General features: G+C 52.1%; 2 protein-coding genes across 2 annotated transcripts; both read left to right on the top strand.

Moving 5' to 3' along the window:
• Positions 1 to 178: 178 nt before the first annotated feature.
• On the top strand, positions 179 to 5,511 carry LIM2 (lens intrinsic membrane protein 2; the record flags this gene model as incomplete). The annotated part of the gene is made up of 4 exons (XM_082862577.1): positions 179 to 353; positions 4,049 to 4,198; positions 5,100 to 5,234; positions 5,450 to 5,511. 4 exons carry the CDS (start codon positions 179 to 181, stop codon positions 5,509 to 5,511), a joined length of 522 nt encoding a protein of 173 aa, XP_082718703.1.
• Positions 5,512 to 11,383: 5,872 nt separating this feature from the next.
• NKG7 (natural killer cell granule protein 7) lies at positions 11,384 to 12,470 on the top strand (the record flags this gene model as incomplete). Its single annotated transcript, XM_082862273.1, has 4 exons — positions 11,384 to 11,540; positions 11,617 to 11,763; positions 11,851 to 11,985; positions 12,089 to 12,470. The coding sequence occupies 4 exons, from the start codon at positions 11,384 to 11,386 to the stop codon at positions 12,145 to 12,147; spliced, it is 498 nt and encodes a 165-aa protein (XP_082718399.1). The 3' UTR covers positions 12,148 to 12,470.
• Between the last annotated feature and the right edge of the window lie 1,834 nt (positions 12,471 to 14,304).

The raw sequence follows: 14,304 nt of genomic DNA, 5'->3' as shown, positions 1-14,304 counted from the left end.
TTCCTCTCATTGGGACCTAATGTCCCAGCCCCCCAGCTCCCTCCTCACCTAGGATCTGGAAGTCTAGGGCCCCAGCTTCTCGTCCCTCAGACTAGGAATCTAGACCCCTGGTCCCTTCTCCCCCAGGACGTGGGAATCCAGCTCCCGACCCCATCTCTCCTTTTACCCACAGATCACCATGTACAGCTTCATGGGTGGCGGCCTCTTCTGCGCCTGGGTGGGGACCATCCTCCTGGTGGTGGCCACGGCGACAGACCACTGGATGCAGTACCGGCTGTCGGGGGCCTTCGCCCACCAGGGCCTGTGGCGATATTGCCTGGGCAGCAAGTGCTACCTGCAGACGGAGAGCATCGGTGAGGCTCCGGGGCAGGGTCTGGGCTGTGCCTGGGGTCAGAGCCTCACGCAGGGCAGAACCTTATAGTGGAAAGGCCACCTGTTTTGCAGATGGAGAACCTTGTGGCTCAGGGAGGGAAAGCGTCCGGCCCAAGGTCATTCAGCGTGGAAGGGGCAGAACTGGGATTTCAGTATTTTTTTCTAGTACAATTACAGGATGTACCGATTTAGAGGTTAAGTAGAGAGGTGACATTTCCTGGCATGAAATAGAGGTCAGGTATAGCAGTTGGGGCTGGGGTTATCAGAAGAGCATTTTCTAAATATCTACTAGGTGTCAAGAACTATGTTAGGTACCAGGAGGATACAGAAGCAATACGGACCCTAAGTTTGCTAACACTGGATGAGATACTTTTTAATACTTGCTGTGAGGCAAGCCATGTAACATATGTGTATATGTATATATGTGTGTGTATGTATATGTGTATATAGATATATACGTGTATATATTACAGTATATATTGTAAAAATGGAGATAAAAATAGTACTTACAGTATAGGATTCCTGCAATCTATATTATATAATACATATTATTATAATATACTATGTACCTCTACGTGCCTCTTTCCATATACATATATATTTGTATATATGCACAGTCTTCCCTCAGTCCCTCAGTAGCCACAGAGAATTGGTTCCAGGACCCGCCATGGATACCAAAGCCTCCGGATGCTCAAGCCATGTAGTCGGCCCTCCGTATCCGCGGTTCCGTATCCACGGTGGTTCTGCATCTGGGGATTAAACCAACCACGGATAGTGTAGTGCTGTATGTATTTATTGAAAAAAATTCTCATGTAAGTGGACCTGCACAGTTCAAACCTGTGCTGTTCAAGGGTCAAATGTATACATGCATATATATGGAAAGAGAGATGCATAGAGATGTATAGTATATTATATAATATATATTATACAATATACATTATATAATATATTAATAATACATAGTATATCACATGTTCTATATTATCTGTATCCAATCATAGTGTAGTAATAATAATAACAATAACTGGCATGTATTGTTACTGTGTCCTACATGCTATTCTAAGCGCTTTGCCTGGATTAACTCCCTTCGGTGTCCCAACAACACTAAGAGGGCTGTTCCGTTGTGTCTATGAATTAAGACACGATACTTGACCTCAAAAAGTCAGTTCTTCTGGGGAGGGGGTTGGGAAGAGGAGCCAACCCTCACTGAGCCCTGTGATATGACAGGCTTGTGGCAGATTTCACCTACCCCATCTTACCAAACCTACCCATTTGCTGGAGGGATAAACTGAGACAGGGAGAAGTGGAAAGGTTTGCCCTGGGCTACCAGTCTCAGAGCCCCATCTGGCTGACTTCGTACATCCTTTTCGTTTCTGGCTGTGTCCTTTGTCACACTTCTACCATTCCTCCTGCTTCAGACTGGGAACACCACCAGACACTCTGAGTTCCCTCTGCTGGGGATGGGAGAGAGGGAGGCTGGATGGAGGTCTTCAGCTTCATTTGATATCTTCATGACCACAAGACTGAGAGCCTCAGGGACATACCTCACCCCGATTGATTCTTGGGTATTTGTCCAAACAGCAGGTTTAATTTTTTCATCCATCGTATAGCTGACGTAATCCGATCACCAAAATTAGAGCAGGAGTCCTGGGTTTGCTTCCCAGAGGCCAAACCCAACCCAGGACGCGTATGCATAGCATTTTTAAAGTTTCCAAAGTCATTACCAGTATTTTAAAAATCTGGAGATTTTTACATTAAAATCTGGACTTGCAGCTCTTCTTGAATAATCCAGCTTTGCCTGTCTTTTCCAGGCCCATGGCCAGCTGGTTATGAGAAGCAAATGCCCCCTTCAAATGGGGTACACCAGTCAGGGTCCCCTCAGGAGACAGAAACCACACTGTGATTCGAATAGGGAAGGTTTTATCTAAAGATGAAGCTGATCATTGATCGCTGGCACATACGTGTTCCCCATGCAGCCTGCTGCCTCCTGCCTTTATTCACAGCTGCAGCCAGGCCTCAGAGGCATCTGTGTTTTCCATCCCTGCATTAGCCCAACCATGGGAAAGAAATAGGCTATAACATCCCCCATAAGTCCTCCAGACTTTTAAATACCCAGAGGCACGTGTATTCCTTTTCTAAGGCTGCCGTAACAAAGTACCGCAAACTGGGTGGCTTAACAGAAATCTATCGCCTCACAGATCTGGAGGCTGGACGTCCAAAATCGAGGTCTCTGCAAGGTTGGTTCCTTCCGAGGGCTGTGAGGAAGAATCTGTTCCCTGCCTCTCTCTTAGCTTCTGGTGGCTGCCCGGCAATCTTTGGTTTTCCTCGGCTTGTAAGTGCACCAGCCCATCTCTGCCTTCATTTTTGCGTGATGCTCCCCTGGGTGTGTGCCTGTCTGTGCCTGTCTCCAAATGTCCCCATTTTATGAGGACACCAATCATATTGCATTAGAAATCCACGCTACTCTGGTATGACCTCATCTTAACTACTTACATCTGCAAAGACCCTATTTCCAAATAAGGTCATATTCCGAGGCAGTGGGGGGAGGGGGGAGCAGTTAGAACTTCAACATACGAACTTGAAAGGGGAGACACAACGCAACCCAGCAGCCCGTAACGACATCCGCGGAGAAGTATCCAGGAATTGTTCTCCCCTAGACTTTCACAAGACAAAAGACTGCATTTTGCAAAGACCTAAGGCTTTTTCAGTGGCAGGATCCCAGTTCTGCCCGGGGTGATAATTGTCATGGGTTCTCCGAGAGACAGAATAACAAAGCGGTTAAGACGGAGGGCGTGGAGCTTGGCTTTCAACTCCAGTCCTTTTGCTAATTATGGGACCTTGAGCAAATCGCTTCCCCTCTCTGAGCCTCCATTCCTTCACTTGAAAAATGGTCATGAAAATATTACTTAGACCATAGGGCTCTTGGAAAGAATAGATAGGATCATATATGGGAAGAGAGCCTGGCACGTACTTGAGAGTTGCCAAATGCGAGATGAGATCGTGATGAGTGTTCCCAGGGCATCTCCATTCATTCAACATGTTTCTTGAACACCTATTACGGGCCAGGCACTAGGTGCTGGGACACAGCAGTGAGTGAGAAAGCCAGGCCCTTGCCCTCGCAGAGCTGAGAACTCAGCGGAGAGAGATAGACATCATAAACAAGTTAGAAATAAATTAATGGGACATTTCTAAATATGGGTAAGTGGTAGGAAGGAAGGGAAAGGGAGCATGGGAGAGAGGATAGAGAGTGAGTAGCAGGAGGATATGGGAAATCGGCATTCGCTCACTCATTCATTCATTGAACAAGCATTTCTCCAGGCCCATGTGCAAATCAAACCTCTGCTGGTGTCTGTGGTGTAGAGTCGACCAGGTCCCTGTCCTCAGGGAGCAATCAGGCTGGAGAGGGAAACAGGCAAAGAGAGTCTCAACCCAGAGCAGGGAGTGAGGATGGTGCCTGAGGGGAGAAGGGATGCTTCCCAGAGGAGGGGATCTGGGAGCCGGGCTTTGGAGGATGAATAGGAGTCTGCCAGGTGAAGAGGAAGGGTTTTTCAGAGAGGTGAAGGAGGAGCTAGGTCAGGAATACAGAGAGGGGTGAGGCATTCCTGCCCTCAGAGGTAGCAGCCTTCACCACTGAGGGCAAGGAAGGCACAGGAGTGACTGTGGGGTGCTCCCACAGCATACTGGAATGCCACCCGGGCCTTCATGATCCTGTCCTCCCTGTGCGCCACCTCTGGCATCATCATGGGCATCATGGCGTTCGCTCAGCAGCCCACTTTCACCCGCTTCTCCCGGCCCTTCTCTGCGGGCATCGTGTTTTTCGCCTCCAGTGAGTGACTCACCCCCTACACCTGCCCCCTCCCAGCTCCCTCTCCAGCTCTACCCCCAACACCACTTCCATTCCCCACTGTTCCTCACTCCACTCCACCCGCACCCAAATCCCCCCTCCACCTTCGACGACAACTTCAGGACTATTTCTAATGCCAGTCAGTTCTGACACCAGCTCTGTGTACTGCCATTCAATCTGGCACTAACCACCGGAGCTGGCATCAAACCCCACAGTTTTATCATAAAGAGTACAACTCAAGACCGGCCAACTAAAGAGATGCATGGCGTGAAGCCGGAGAGGGGTCCTGAACATGGAGTGTCCATGCACTCTCCCTGCAGAATTAGGGCTCGTCAGCCCATCCGTGCATTCACCAAACAGGGAGCTCCAGTGACCGCCAGCATCCAGCATTTCTACTGGAGTTTCATTACAAGGGCATGAATCAGTGGCCATGGGATTGAACTCTATCTCCAGCTCCCCTTTCCTCCCCAGAGGTTGGACTGATCCCAAGCGGCTCAAAGCCCCAACCCTCCCACGGCTGGTCTTTCTGCTGACCAGCTCCTATCCCTGAGTCATCTCTGATCATCAACATAAACTCAGGTGTGATCCAAGAACAGCAAAGACACTCCTAGTACTCAGAAAATTCCAAGGATTTAGAGTTTCCCTCCCAGGAACCAGAGACAAAGACCAGTCAGATTCTTTATGACACAACACAACCCCACACCATTCCCACCCTAACCCTACCCCTCATTCATTTTTACTCCCACTTTCAACTCAACCCCCATCCTCACCCTTATCCCTACCTGTACCCATATCCCCTTCTCAATTTATTCATTCCCACCCCCATCTCCAAACCCGCCCCCATCCCCATTCCCCCACCCCCACCCCCGACCTCTCTCTCCAGCATTTTTCGTCCTGCTGGCCTTGGCCATTTACACTGGAGTCACCGTCAGCTTCCTCGGTCGCCGCTTCGGGGATTGGCGCTTTTCCTGGTCCTACATCCTGGGCTGGGTAGCCCTGCTCATGACCTTCTTTGCAGGTACTGGGTTTGGGGGTGGAAAGGCCAGTGTCCGGGTGAGATGATGGGGGCGGGTCCCACACAGGCGCCCCCGGCACTGAACCAGAAGGCAGACTCCAAGCCCTGTGGACACCAGGGAGAAAGGGGATGCTGTGTCGGTGTCTTGGGCTGGGAGCAGGGGCTGGGAGGGCTGATGGGGGGCTGGGCGGGGTCAACCGGGATCTCTTCTCGCGCAGGAATTTTCTACATGTGTGCCTACCGGATGAATGAATGTCGGCGCCTGTCCACTCCCCGCTGAACCCAAATGTGTGCCCCGACTTCATCTGGATGTCAAAGTCAGGTCACTGAAGAGGAGGCGGTGGGTCTAGAGGCCTGAAATCTTGGTTCCTGGGGCCTGGTGGAGGCAGTTGAGGAGACCCAAGGCCCCAGCCACCAGGGGGGTTGTTAGAGAAACGGAATATCCATTAGAGAGACTTTTTGGAGTTTAATAAAACTGACGGAAACTACTGAAGTGTGGTCCCTCAGGCGTTCGAGTGGAGAGAAAGAGGGGTGAAGTGTGGTGAATGGGGCAGGGGTGGTGGCATTATAGTAGGCCTGCCTGCTCAGTTCCTGTAGGAGAGATGGGCACAGAGATAAATTGCACAGTCCCCACCCTACTAGATTCACCTTTTTCTTTTTGGGCTGCACCCCTCGATGTGTGGGATCTTAGTTCTCCCACTAGGGATCGAACCTGGGCCCCCTGCAGTAGAAGTGCGGAGTCCTAACCACTGGACCGTCAGGAAAGTCCCTGGATTCAACTGCTAGGAAACCAACGTGTAGGTCCAATTCTGATGGGTGTGTTTTTTCCCCACACCACCAAGCGAATAACTCAATTCTGACACGATCTACCTAGAGAAAGTGTCAGATCACACAAGTTAAAGACACAGCCCTAGAAGACCGCGCCTCCCACTTCAGATGCCAATCACAAGCCCAGGTTGTCACTTGTGCTTCTGAGCAACCAGCAATAGACTAGAGGTCCCAACAACCCCCTCCTTGGGTTCCATTAATTTGCTAGAGCAGCTCACAGAACTCGGGGAAACATTTTACTTACTAGATCACCAGTTTTTTATAAAAGGATATAACTCAAAACAACCAGATGGGGCTTCCCTGGTGGCGCAGTGGCTGAGAGTCCGCCTGCCGATGCAGGGGACACGGGTTCGTGCCCCGGTCCGGGAAGATCCCACATGCCGCGGAGCGGCTGGGCCCGTGAGCCATGGCCGCTGAGCCTGCGCGTCCGGAGCCTGTGCTCCGCAACGGGAGAGGCCGCAACAGTGAGAGGCCCGCGTATCGCAAAAAAAACCCAACCAACCAACCAAACAAAAACCAGCCAGATGGAAGAGATTCACAGGTCAAGGTAAGTGAGAAGAGGTGTGGAGCGTCCATGCTCTCTCCAAGTAGGTCACTCCCCCCGAGAAAGCACGTGTTCACCAGCCCGGAAGCTCTCTGAATCCTCTCCTTCTGGGTTTTTCTGAGACTTCATTACATAGTTACGATTGGTTAAATCATTGGCCATTTGTGGTTGAACTCAAGCTCCAACTTCTCTCCCCTCCCAGGAGGTCAAGGGGTGGGACTGCAATTTCTGACCCTCTGATCATGTGGTGGGTTCCCCTTGCTCTCACAACTTAGGAAATTCCAAGAGTTTTAGGATCCCTATGCCAGAAGTGGGGACAAAGACCCAATATATATTTATTATAAAACATAATATCACAGTAGGATAACACGATAAATGAAAAGATCTGTGGAACTTCCCCAGTGGTCCAGTGGTTAAGACTCCACACTCCCAATGCTGGGGGCATGGGTTCTATCCCTGGTCATGATAGGGACAGAATAAAGGGACAAAGTAGGTAATTAAATAGGGGATTAGTTAAATAGAGGATTTACTTACACTAGGGGATTGTAAGTAAAGAAAAAGTATGGGAGACCCCTATAAGTTAATGATCACTTAAGAAAGCAGGTTTGCTTAACCACAAAACCAAGCAGGTTTGCTTAGCAACAAAACCATGCAACAGAAGCATGAGCCATGCCCCAAACAATAAAACAATGGTGGCGTGAGACCCACATCCTGCCCAGTGAGCTCAGTAAGTTAATAACCCCCATGACATTCTCTCTGCACACATACAAGACAATAATTTATGGAAAGGTGATATTTCAAAGTGAAAGACCCTCATTGTACTGAGACCTGAAATAATTTTTCCCTAGTGCCATGACAGTCCTGGCTTGACCGTGTAGGGACAAAAAAACTCCCCTGCCCAACCTGGAGGCGGAGCTGACGATGGAAGCATGACGTCTACTCAAGAATGAGGAAGGAGGTGGTCTTCCCCCCCTCCCCACTTCTCCTTTGATTATAAAACAGGAGCCCACTAAGTTCTCGGCATGGCACCCTCTCGCCCACCCACTTGTAAGCCTCACAAGCATCCTATTCTCATAATCTAATAAATCGCTTCTTATCTCATCACTTTGCCTCTCACTGAATTCTTTCTGTGCTGAGACAACCAGAGCTCCTCGGAGCCCTCCAGAACGCCACTGAGCGAATTCAGCCTGGGAACTCAGATCCCACATGTTGCCCGGCGCAGCCAAAAAAAAAAAAAAAAAAGGAACAACTGTGGAAAAACAACCTCCTTGCCCGCTCGCGCCATCTCCAGTTGGCTCTCCCAACCTCCTGGCCCCTCCCCGGATGGACCCTTCCAGGGAGAAACACCAGAAGTCTGATCTGCACCTCGTCCTGCACTGCCTCTTCATCCATCATTCGTGACTTTGATCTTCTCTTCACTCACTCACTCATTAGTTCATTCAACAAACTCGTGCCAACTGCCATGAGATTTACTAAAGCTTATCATGAAATAATAAGACTATTTAGGGAGGCTAATTCCAATAATAAGAATATTTATTACAGCCTAGGCTAGGAACTGTTATATTAATAGAGGCTTACTCCCTAGAAATATTTATTGGGACCTCCTCAAACAACCAAATACTATATTTATAGAGGCTTCCTCTAGTAATAATAGCAACGGAAGCCTTCTTCTCTAATTATAATTTATTGAGGCCTATTTAAGTAGAAATATTTCCTGAGACTTATTCCAGGAATCATATTTATAGCGGCTGACTCTAGCAATAATAATGATGTTATAACTTCAGACTCGTATCTCCAACTACTTACTCAACATTCCCACCTGAAAAGAAGGGGCATCTCAGTTTTCACATATCTGAAGTTGAGCTCCTGAACTCTCTCACACCCCGCATCTGCTCCTCCCATGGTCTCCCCCAACTTAGTAAATGACAAGTCCATTTTTGTTTTAAATTTTTTTAAGGTCTTTTTTCTTTTTTTTAAAAAAAGTTAATTTATTTTATTTATTTTTGCTGTGTTGGGTCTTCGTTTCTGTGCGAGGGCTTTCTCTAGTTGTGGCGAGCGGGGGCCACTCTTCATCGCAGTGCGTGGGCCTCTCTTGTTGTGGAGCACAGGCTCCAGACATGCGGGCTCAGTAGTTGTGGCTCACGGGCCTAGTTGCTCCACGGCATGTGGGATCCTCCCAGACCAGGGCTCGAACCCGTGTCCCCTGCATTAGCAGGCAGATTCTCAACCACTGCGCCACCAGGGAAGCCCGACAGGTCCATTTTTATCTAACTGCTCAAGCCAGAAACATTGGGATCACCCTCCATAGCTTCCTTCTGTTACGTCTCACATCTGATTCATCAGCACATCGTTTTGGCTCTACCTTAAAAATGTATTCGGAATTGGACCCCTTCTTGGTCAACCATGGTTACCCCCTGATCCCAGCCGCCATCATGTCTCACCTGGCTTATTGCCACAGACTTCTAACCAGCTCTGCCTCAACCCTTACCCACACCCCACCCAATCCCTGCCCCTGCAGTCCATTCTCTACACAGTATCTAAAGGATTTTTTTTCCATTTTTTCTTTTTCACATTTAATTTTAGATTGGAGTATAGTTGATTTACAAAGTTCTGTTAGTTTCAGGTGTGCAGCTAAGTGATTCAGTTATACATATACATATATCCATTCTTTTTCAGATTCTTTTCCTATATAGGTTATTACAGAATATTGAGTTCCCTGTGCTACACAGTACGTCCTTTTTTTTTTTTTTTTTTTTTTTTGCGGTACGCGGGCCTCTCACTGTTGTGGCCTCTTCCATTTCCATTGTGGGGCACAGGCTCCGGACGCGCAGGCTCAGTGGCCATGGCTCACGGGCCCAGCCGCTCCGCGGCATGTGGGATCTTCCCGGACCAGGGCACGAAGCTGTGTCCCCTGCATCGGCAGGTGGACTCCCAACCACTGCGCCACCAGGGAAGGCCCTAGGTTTGGGGATTGGGATGGGTTGAATTTGGGGTTGGAGCTGGAGTTTGGAATTGGAACTGGGGTTAAGGATGAGACTGAGGGAATTCCCTGGCTGTCCAGTGGTTAGGACTCAGCGCTTTCACTGCTGGGGCTGGGGTTCAATCCCTGGTCAGGGAACTAAGATCCCGCATGCCATGCGGTGTGGCACACACACACACACACCAATAAATAAAATAAATAAATAAAAGGATGGGATTGAATTTGTTGTTAGGAATGAGAATGGGGCTGGGCTGGAGGGTAGGGATGGGGCTAAGGATGGGATTGGAGCTGCCTGCGGTCAGGATGGTGTTGGGTTTGGGATGGGGTCAAGATGACAGATGGGGGGAATCCCCTGGCGGTCCAGTGGCTAGGACTCCGCTCTTTCACTGCCGAGGGCCCGGGATCAATCCCTGGCTGGGGAACTAAGATCCCACAAGCCATGTAGTGAGGCCAAAAAAAGGAAAAGAGAGAGAGAGAAAGATCTCAGGTGGGTTCTGTGCGCGTGATCACCACGCGCCCTCAGCTGAGGTCTCCCGAAGCTGGTCTGGCAGCTAACCACAGGAGCCGTTTTGGGAGTGGCACCCCAGCTGCTCAGGACCTGGATCCCCTTCTGGGAGCCTGTCCTCAGGAGCGGCCAGTCACCCCACTGGTGAGCATCTGGGAGAAGGATGGGGGCCTGCAAACTGGAGTCTCCAACCAAGGAAGAGGACAGAGCCTCCTGGGTCACTCTGGTTCTCCCCTTCGCCAGCTGTCCTGGGACTGTTAGCTCAGTTCATCTGCGGGACAGAAGTCCTCTCCCAGGTCATTCCTGCTTCGTAGAGGTCAAGTCTGTCTGGGCCTTCTACCTGGGCTGTGGTACCTTCACCTTCTATTTGAGGTGGGGCCCAGGACCTGATGCTGCTGTGAGGGGAGGGCCAGAAAGTCCTGCACTGACATCCTTGACCCCCAACTCCCACTCCCCGACCACAGAAACCCAGATCCTGTTGATGAAGCACACCAGACGGAAAGCCTTGCTCGAAACAGCACTAAGTGTGAACTCATGTATCAGATGAGGATGTGGGCGTGTCTTCCCGCCACAAACTTTCAGAATTGCGATCGCTGTTTACCTGCCCTGGGCGTAAGCTCTAAGTAAGGAGCCGGGAGTCTGTGTCCCCACGCACAGGACCTGGAGTCTAGGCTTCCTAGCAGCTTCCTCCTTCAGCCCCAAGCATCCTAGCCTCCTTTCCCCTCCTTTTATGGAGACCCTAGAATTGGGGCCCCCGTCTGCCAGAACGGAAGGTTGCAGAACCCACAGGAAAGAATGATGCATCCCCCAACGGTCCCCTCTGGCTACACCTCCCCCTCCCATTGAACTCACACCCTGGCCTCACTCACCACACCCCACCTCTGGGCCTCCCAAGCCTCTCTCTCACCTCTTACAGGAAGCCCCCTCTGGCGTGGAGGGCTCCAAGGGCAGGAGGTATGGAAACGTCTGTAGAGACACACTCTACCCACCCAAACCACTGACAATGTGACACCTCCAGGGCCCTCCCCCCACCATATACTGTGAGGAGAACCTCGAGGGGTGGGGGGCGGGTGCCGATGCAAGCCGGGAAGAGAGGATGTGTGACGAGTCAGCCACCACGAACTGGGTGAGACCAAACTAGTCTGATCTGAAGGACCACAGGTCCCCCAGCTGCCCCAACTGCTTGACTCTCCCAGGAGTCCGGGGGGCAGAGCTTCCTCCTTTCTCAGAGACCCAGGAATCTGGATCACCAGGCTTTTCATCCCCCAGGACCCAGAAATCCAGCCTTCGCCCCCATGGAGCCCTGCCGGTCCCTGGCCCTGTTCACTAGCTCCCTGGGCCTGTTGTCTCTCTTGGTGGCCCTGAGCACGAATTTCTGGTTTGTGGCCGAGGGGCCCAGCTCCTCGTCTCACTCGGGCCTCTGGCCAAGGGGAGATCAGGGCTCAGTAGAAGGTAAGGGGGAGCGGTCTCTCTTGGGGTGGGGAAGGGCCTGAGGGGACGGGCACTTAGCGGTCCCGTCTCTGAGCAGGCTATATCCGCGTGACACAGAGCTTCTGCGTTCTGGCTGTCCTGTGGGGCCTGATCTCTGTGAGCTTTCTGGTCATGTCCTGCATCCCTTCACTGTCTGCCCCTGGACGCGGCCCCATTGTTTCGACCTTCATAGCCTTTGCCGCAGGTAAGGACTCCGGGCTGCGCTTGGGGCGCTGGGACCTGGTGAGTTTTCGCGGAGGGGCTGAGCCATCCTTCTTGTCTCCGTCCCCAGCCCTCTCCCTGCTAGTGGCCATGGTGGTCTACACTATCGAGCGGTGGAAGCAGCCTGGACACCCCCAGATCGACTCCTTCTTCTCCTGGTCCTTCTACCTGGGCTGGGTTTCAACTGTCCTCTTTCTCTGTGCAGGTGACTGCTGCCCTGGGGAGTTCCAGGGGTGGATAGGGGCCCAGCTGGGGGCTCTGAGGGAGCAGGGCAGGAGCCAGGGTTTAACTTCTCTCTGCCAACCCAGGTGGCCTGAGTCTGGGAGCTCACTACAGGGCCCACCGGCCTGGCTATGAGGCCATGTGAACCACAGGACGGCTTTGGCGCCCCATTCTCTGAAGGCGTCATCAGGAACCATGAAGACAGCTGGCTCTCCTTCTTGCCCTGACTCCCAGCATCTGCAAGCTCTTTCCTTTGTGTCTTCATTCATTCAACAAAAATTTGCTGGGATCTGGTTATTCTGAGGTTAATGCTACCACAACAGAAGCCAGTGACACTGCAGCTCCACGGCGGATGACACTGGGCACCCAGAGAGGAGTCAATCGTGCTACCTGCCCTGCCCTAGAGATGCTCCCACCAGAGTGGGAACCAGTGTGGGCTCGGGCCTGGCCCCAGGGCCCTTGTCTCTCCATCCTCTATCTCTTTTCTTCCCTTTGTCTTTCTCCCTTTAGCTCTTTTCTTTTGCCCCTTCTGATTTGTCACCCTTAGCGCGCCTTCCTCATTTCATTAATAAATTCACTCTTGGGACTTCCCTGGTGGTCCAGAGGTTAAGAATCCGTGCTTCCACTGCAGGGGACACGGGTTCAATCCCTGATCAGGGAACTAAGAACCCGCAAGCCGCGGGGTGCAGCCAAAAAAAAAGAAAGAAAGAAAAAGAACAAATTCACTCTTTCAGCTGGCTTTTTCTGAGTGCATCCTTTCTGCTGGGCCTCCCACTGGGGACGCTGAGGTGAGTCAGATCAGGCCCCGCCCACCAGGGGCTCCAAGTCCGGTGGGGGCAGGCAGAGCCCAGGGCGGGTGTGGCAGGAAGACTGGCTGTGTCTGGAGGAGGGGTGTGGTGTGGAGGTGAGCTTTCTGGGGAGACGGTGTTTAGGGAACACCTAAATACCGAGGGAAGGTAATGCAGGCAGAGGGACCCTAAGGTGAAGGCGTGGAGAGGCTGGGAGTTCTCAGGGGATGGAGAACAGTGCTTTGTGGTCCACTGTAGAAGGTGAGCGGGAGGGGAAATGAGGATGGAGAGGCGGGTAGGAGGCAGCACCTCTAGCCCAGCAGTTGACTGTCTCTTGAGGGTGATGGAGAGCTAAGGGTGTGAGCAGGGGAGGGACAGCGTCTGGCCTGGGTGCCAGAAAGCTCCTTCTGGGGCCCATGGGGGAGGCTTGAAGGGGAGAGAAGAGCTTGGCAATCCAACAGGTGGGACATGAGACAGGACAAGGGTGCACTGGGGCCAGGGCATGAGAGGGAAAGGAGGAAAGGAGCCAGAAAGTTTCAGGGGGTGGGAGGAACCGGACTCAGGGATCCAAGGGCTTTGTAGGGTGAGGGGCAGGAAGAGGGCGAGGATAGTGCCCAGGGGTGTGGTCCAACTAGCTGGATGGGGTGATGGTGTCCTCCCTGGTTTGGTGGAAGATGCTGAGATCAGTGGGGATGTGGTTGGGTGTCAGGGTCTGGGAGGTGGTCAGAAGCAGGTGAGGACCTGGGCTGGAGATGCAGTGTGGGACGCCCTCAGAGCATCAGTGGTCACTGGAGCTCACCTGGCAAGAAGATGCAGAATGGAGTTCTCCAGGAGAACCGGCCTTGAGAAGTGGAGGGAGGGGCAGGAGGCTGCATGGGGCCCTGGGAGGGCACAGAGAGCTGGGGACCAGGAGAGCTTATGGGGTCAAGGGAAGAGCAGCTTCTAGGACACGGGCTACCATGTCATGGCCCTCAGGGTCCCCCAGACTTGCCACCTGACTCTGAGCTGTCAGTTTGCCAGAAGAGCTGCTTGTGTGTGTGTGTGTGTGTGTGTGTGTGTGTGCGTGTGTGTGTGTGTGTATGGGTGGGTGGGTGGTTATCTCTTTAAATGGCCACTAGAGAAGGGGGTTCTGGAACTCCTGCTGCCTCACAGAGACCCAGTCTCCCTTCCCCCACCCTCTGGGCTCTGTCTGAGAAGCCCTGGGAGCTGTGGGTGAGTCATTTAGGTGGGTGTGTGGTGGGGAAGGCAAGGGACAGGCCAAAGTCACGTCTACTGGGGGATGGAGGTCTCTGGAAGGCAGAGGTTCCTAAGCAGTGATGCCTGAGGGGGCAGGTGGTCTTGGGTCTGGGAGGGGCCTGAGGGGGGTGGTCCCAGAAGTAGGGGCACCAGGCAGGGGTGCAGGGGTAGCCATCTGGGATATGGAGGGACATGCAGGAGGGGGTCTCAGGGACCTGGGGGTGGGAGGAGCGTTGGCCAATCCTGCATGTGTGGTCCTCGGCAGCAGCCTCCCTGGC

The sequence above is a fragment of the Leucopleurus acutus genome (assembly GCF_964270905.1).
Source record: "Leucopleurus acutus genome assembly, chromosome: 20".
NCBI lineage: Eukaryota > Metazoa > Chordata > Mammalia > Artiodactyla > Delphinidae > Leucopleurus > Leucopleurus acutus.
Note: the sequence above shows the minus strand (reverse complement) of the source record. Positions and strands in the feature narration are given on the sequence as shown.